General features: G+C 37.3%; 1 protein-coding gene across 1 annotated transcript; it reads right to left on the bottom strand.

Annotated features, from left to right (window-relative positions):
* Window positions 1-2963: 2963 nt before the first annotated feature.
* LOC131632413 (uncharacterized) lies at window positions 2964-5175 on the bottom strand. Its single transcript, XM_058903159.1, has 4 exons — window positions 4728-5175; window positions 4511-4569; window positions 4014-4336; window positions 2964-3177 (listed from the first exon to the last, which is right to left on the bottom strand). The coding sequence occupies exons 1-4, from the start codon at window positions 5173-5175 to the stop codon at window positions 2964-2966; spliced, it is 1044 nt and encodes a 347-aa protein (XP_058759142.1).
* Window positions 5176-6582: the final 1407 nt, after the last annotated feature.

Here is a 6582-nt window from a genome sequence, read left to right as displayed (position 1 = left end):
TCCATGTTATATTTTTCCTAACTTTTTAGCTCCCTTTTAAAAGAAACCAGCTATTTGATCACTCTTTATTATATTTTGTGTTTTTGTTTTATGATCCTATTTCACTTGGCAGCCAAAACAATGACATAACATTGTTAGCTGGAAGTTTCGACGCCAAGTTTGAGTTAATATGATAAGGAAGAAAAGAAATATTTCAAAATCATTCTAGGTGTTCGACAGGAAGCATGTTGGAAAAAATCCTAGTCGAAGTCACCCTTGTACGAGAGGAAGATGTTGGATAAGACTTAGAAATACTTCCTAAGTTAAAATGTGATTTCGACGAAAACGATATTGAAGATGCCTTCGACGGATAGTTTGAATTTGAATAAGGATTAAGTGTATTTCGTCCTTATCTAGTTTCAAAGAAAAACGCGTGGAGCCTCAAGGTAATTGGAAGACATGCCGAGCGAAACGTGTCGTGTTCTGAGAGAAAGATTGTTGATAGTGGTTATTTCGATTTAGTATATATAGAGGTCTTAGTGTTAGGATTTCTGTGTGTTAATTCGTTGTACAAAATCTCACAAATACTCAAAGTATCTGTTGTATTGAGAAAGAGCCACTGAGAAATATACGTGTAAAACACCATTTTTATATTTTGTTCGGGATGAGTCAGAACAGGTGGCCAGAAACGATGTCTCGATCTTAGGTGATGGTTGAGGATAAAAGGGGTTGTACGTGCAAGATACTTTGATGCCAAAGTAAGAAATAGAACAAATGTACAACAAAAAGTAAGGAGTTTTGGGCAAAATTTGGATTACCTTGCCCTCTAGGTGTAGAGGGCTATTTATATTATTCTCTTTGGTGTTGGACTAGGTAAAGCTATATTTGTGGGCCTGAGCGTAATTACAGGGCCCAAAATATAGGAAACAGTTGAGCATGTCTTGGTTTATCCGAGCAAAGGGGAACTAGCCGTTGGCGGGGACGGAGAACTAGCATGATCGGATAACCCTATGTTGTGGGGGACCCACTACTTATCCGTGCTCGGCTAAAGGATAAGAGGAGAGGTTTCTCCCTGCTTGCTTGATGGAGTGGGCCAATGCTTATTGGGCCGTTTCACACTTATGACTGGATTGGGCCAATTTAAGATAATTGGGATAGTCCAGAACATATTCCAATTCATAATTTACTTTACATTTCTAAAATTTACCATTTCTTACAATTTACTTTTAAAGTGCTTTCTATTGCATTTCCTTTACAATTTTGTAAAGTTACAATACGTTAACTTCGATTAAAATAGACAATCTTTAAAACCACAAACGTTGTCGAAGTGTACTTTATTCAAGAAAACATAATCTAAGCAAATACCACATGTCTTAGGATTCACTGGTTGATCCTGCAAGTTAACCATTACGTTGGAGACCAGAGATTGTTTATCAATTTTCACAGTAAACAAATTGACACACTTGGTGGGATGGTGCTTTGTATTATAATATTGGCTTATTTAGTCCTGAAGTCCCATAACTTAATTTCAGCTTTCATTTTGGTCGCTTATGTAATAAACGTTACAACTAAGTCCTTTAAAAAAATTTCCATTACCAATGTTGATCCATTCCGTTAATTTAAGTGTGAAAACGTTATGTTTGGTGATCTTGCATGCTAGCAAGGATTTTTAAGCATTTGTGACTCATCATATTGCATTATATTAAAGTATTACCATGTTAATATTCTCAGACTCCATTTTCACATTTTAGGGCATTCTTGTTCTTCTTCTCTTTCGTCATTCACCTCATTCATCTCTTGTTCTTCTTCCTTTCTTCACTCTCCAAGAAATTGATTGTATGAAGATGTCCATGAACTTCAGTAACTACTCAAAATCAAACACCCAAAGTTGTAGGTCATTTGGGTCTACGGTGATAAGAAACAAAAGGATGGATTGTTGATGCCAAGAAGAGTGTGTGATGCGTACGATTACAAATCTTAATAGTGTTAATGTTGGGAAAAAGTTATGGGACTGTAGGAATTACATGAAACAAATGGATAAGGGATGCAATTTTTTCAAGTGGGTAGGCGATGAAGTTATTGATGGAAGGGATTTGAATATTGAAAGGCAAAGAAAGAAGATATTAAAGTTGAAGAATGAAGTTCTGAGCATAAGAGGATTGTTGAAAAATGCAATAGTGTTTGCTATTATTAGTCTAGGGTTTAATTTAGTCTTTGTAACCATGTATTTGAAATAGATTTGTAACCAATGTTGTGAAAGTATGTAAGTTTGATTTTGCTTGAATGGAATGATTGGATTCAACTATCAGTGTTATTGAGCCTTCTGTAACGTGTTATTGACTGATATGTAACATTGCAGATTGATGATTATATCAAAACAATATTATTACATAAGGGACTTAATTGAAACAATGAAGATAAATTAGTGCCTATAAAATTGTGCATTTATATGTTGCAGTTTATGTAGAATATAAAATTGTGCATGTAAATATTGACATAAGGAATTAAATAAAAGGCTTTGCATTATAAAAGCTTGTGCTCTTTTGACACTATTACCAAAAGGCATGAAAGCCTAATTACGTGTTCATTGACACAAAGTTACAAAATGGCATGAAAGCCCAATTTATGTGTCCATTAACACTAACATAACAAAATGACATAAAATGATAGGTTTTTGTTTGGGCTTAATAGGACATAAAATACATAAGGGCATAAAAGCCTAATTCAAGTTGCTTCAGACTGAGTTGCTTCATGCTGAGTAGCTTCACGTTGATTAGCTTAGGCTAGCTAGGACCATGCTGAATTGGTCCAGGTTGAGTGGTTTCAAGTTGAGCAGTCTGGCTTGGTGGTGGCAGTTTGCATGTTGATTTGTTGTTCCCCATCATGTGGCATTCACTGCATTTAATGCCAAATTTTTCTCTCTTTAGCTGAGTCTCATTCCTGATACTCTCAGATGGGTATCTAGTTCTCTTCTTCTTTGGCCTTCACGACTGCCTTTTGATAGGTGGTGGTTGCAATTCAACATAGTCCTTCTTCTCCCACAGGTTTTCTCCATTAACTGGAAAAATAACACTTGCATAGCATGCCTCATAAGGAACTTTTCTGTAACAGTCAGGCACAAATTTTTCAACATCAAGTTGTTGTGATTTCATGCAACTCATAGCATGACAGGAAGGTAAACCAGTCAGCATCCATAACCTACAAGAACACACCTTGGTGGAGAGATTCACAACATAGTTTTCTTTAATGTTTAAGATGTGCCTCACCTCATAATGAAACTCACTTGTGTAACGCCTCAGACTGCATTCGGGATGATGGACTGACCCCACAAACCAACACGGGTCTTTTCAGCATGCTTTGACCTCACTCGCACGCTTTCCGGGAAACTTCCCAGAAGGTCACCCATCCCAATACTACTTCAAGTCAAGCACGCTTAACAGTTGAGTTCTTATGGAATGAGCTACCGAAAAGACTATTGCGGAAGTTGGTGGGCATGTAACAATAATGGTATCAGAGCCAGACCTCTCCCAGTACGATGTGGTTCGAGGACGAACCATGCGGAAGCTAGTAGGCATGTAACACCCGAGGCCCAAGAAGGCAAGGGGTGGTTGCACCGCATGGAACACCTGGGGCCAATTAGGGCTAGGGTGGTCGCCACATCGGAATGAGAGGGATCCTAAAGCCGTGCAGGTATGGGACTTCATGGTTGAAGGAAAGCATATAAGGATTGATAGGTACTACCTATACCAACAAGATGCATCTTCTTTTCGGGAGCCCGTTCAATAAGAACTTCATAGTTAAGCGTGCTTGACTTAGAGTAGTATTGGGATGGGTGACCTTCTGGGAAGTTTCCCGGAAAGCATGCGAGTGAGGTCAAAGCATGCTGAAAAGACCCGTGTTGGTTTATGGGGTCAGTCGATCATCCCGAAAGCAGTCTGGGGCGTTACAACTTGCACGCCTGCATAATTAGTTGTACAGTTCAGTCACACAACTCAATTGCTAAATTACACAACACATAAGAGTTTAACAAATACCTCACAATCCAGTAGTTTGTTCTTCCAGATTCTTTTGCAAGCTTTTTCTTGATATTTGGCAAAATATCTCCTTCAAACTTGGCAATTTTTTCTCTATTTGACTCCCACCTTAGCATGAGGTATACCCTGATTTCTTTAAGCATGGTTATTATAGGTTTATCCCTAGAAGTCACAAACACATAGTTGAAAGCCTCTAACATGTTGTTCACCAAGGCATCACAAAGAGGATATGGCTTGAAGAATTCCTTGCTCCAATACCTAGCTGGCAGCTTTATCAAATACTCGAAGGCATTCTCATTAACACCTTTCATCTCCAGCATAGCCTTTTTCAAATGCATTAGTATAACTAGCTGTGGCAGCTTTCCACATTAATTCCTTGAGTTTGGCACGTGGGAATTTCTTTCTAAACTTGCTTTACAAATGCCTACCAGTACAGACCAACAATGAGCATGTGTATTAAAACATTTACAGAAATATATATGCCTATATAGTCATACCTGAAACATAACCTCTGATCCACATGAGGCAACAATTCTTATATTGCTGGTAAGAGCCCCTAAGAAAATATACATATGAGGCAACAATTCTTATAGAAATATATATATATATATATATATATATATATATATATATATATATATATATATATATATATATATATATATGAATGCATCAGTCATAGAATATGTATTAAGAGCATCTTTTGTTGGTCACTTATGAAAGTGTAGGTTTGGCATATCCTTGACCCTCCAAGATCAGATATCAATAAATCAAGGAACCAACTCCAAGAATCTTTGGTTTCTCCCTCCACCACAGCAAAAACAATTAGCATCATCAGGTCATTGAGATCCCTCCCAATTGCAACAAGAATCTGTCCACCATAGTAACCCTTCAAGAAGCATCCATCCAAACCTATTATATGCCTGCACTTGAAAAATCTTTCCTTGCATGCCTTACAATAGATGTACATTCTCTGAAAATGTGGATTCAGTTGAATTTGAGGATTCTCAATGCTTTCTTCTTCACCTTGGAATGGTTGACTGGTTACTTTAACTGTTGAACCAGGATTGGCCCTCAGAAGTTCATGTGCATATTCATGTATCCTTTTGTATTGTTCTTTAAATGATCCATCAACAATGTCAATTTCCTTTGTCTTAGCCATGTATGCAAAAGTTCTATTGATCCCCACATTCCATTTCTATTGGGTCTTCTCCATAATGTCAACTAGCCTTAAACTAGGATTCTCTCTAACATTTTTCTGTATCTTACTACTTAGCCATTTTGAGCTAACAAAATTCACCTTGAAATCTCTGCTACAAGTATGTTTGTCAACAATCTTCCTGAGTTGCCAAGTATCCTCATTTTGAATATTGGCACAAAATGCCTCCCATGGACAACCTTTTTTACATATCACTCTCATCCTTTTTTTTAATCATTTTTATTGAACTTCATGTTCCTACCATTGTGTATGGCATATGTCCTTATGGAATCCTTGAAATATTGGTTAGTAGCAAAGTATGTTCCCAACTCCCACTTATAATCCTCCATCCTTTTATTCATTTTGAAAGTTTGCCATAAAGCCTTTCCAAAACAGTCATCCTCACTAAAATATCCTTTAAATCCATCTTCACTATTGTCATCCTAAATATCCTAAATATCCATCTTCGTATTCATTTGCATCATTATCATCTAACAGATTGTTTCCCTAGATGCTTCACACTCACTAACTTTCTTCTTACTAGGTCTTCCAACTTTACCTTTCCTTTTCCCTTTCCCATATTTCCCTTTCACTTCCCCCTTTCCTTTAACTTGACCTTTTTCTTTACTTTTGCCTTTTCCCTTACCCTTCCCTATCTCCCTTCCCTTTTTTGTCCCTTTTTCAGTCCTTTGTCCCTCATCATCTTCAGAAACTTCATCATCATCTACTACTGCTTCAATCATCACCACATCATCATTAGAATATTCAAAGTTTATTCCTAATGCACTGTCATCACTTTCATTAACTATCTCGGCTTCATCATCTTTGTCACAATGTAGTCCCTCAATATCATCTTTGTCACAATTCAGTCCCTCAATATCATCTACTTATTTGGTCCCCTCAACATCACCAATTGGTAACTCTTTATCATAGTTCAGATCAACTTCAACCTTTTTCTCACAGTTCAAATCAACTTCAACCTCTTTCTCAAAGTTCAGATCAATTTCAACCTCTTTGTCACAGTTCACTCCCTTAGTATCTTCCATGTTATAGTTCAGTCTCTCAACAGATCCTACTTCTTTGGTCCCCTCACTTTGTTCTACTTCAGTGGTCCCACCAACTTGTTCTACCTCTATGGTCCCCTTGTCTCCAGATTCCCTATTTATGTATGTGCCTTCAACTTGAGCTTCCATATTAAGTGAATCTTCTGTGGTCCCTACTACATTCTCTATGTCTCCTACATTCTCATAATTTATCTCTCCTTTATCCATTCTGTCTCCTATCTTAGTTTTAGTTCCACCAACATCACCAACATCTACATCACACTCAAGTGAAAGTATTGGTTCCTCAATAATATCTACTTGTAGCACA

This window comes from Vicia villosa, unplaced genomic scaffold, assembly GCF_029867415.1.
Source record: "Vicia villosa cultivar HV-30 ecotype Madison, WI unplaced genomic scaffold, Vvil1.0 ctg.000939F_1_1, whole genome shotgun sequence".
NCBI lineage: Eukaryota > Viridiplantae > Streptophyta > Magnoliopsida > Fabales > Fabaceae > Vicia > Vicia villosa.
Note: the sequence above shows the minus strand (reverse complement) of the source record. Positions and strands in the feature narration are given on the sequence as shown.

What these genes read in the sequence shown, in the direction of transcription:
- LOC131632413 (XM_058903159.1), bottom strand. Translation starts at nt 5,175, where the DNA reads ATGGCTAAGACAAAGGAAATTGACATTGTTGATGGATCATTTAAAGAA. An exon ending in CCAAACCTACACTTTCATAA is followed by an intron (nt 4,570 to 4,727) that starts GTGACCAACAAA and finishes ATATTTTCTTAG; the next exon opens with GGGCTCTTACCAGCAATATA. An exon ending in GATCAGAGGTTATGTTTCAG is followed by an intron (nt 4,337 to 4,510) that starts GTATGACTATAT and finishes CATTTGAAAAAG; the next exon opens with GCTATGCTGGAGATGAAAGG.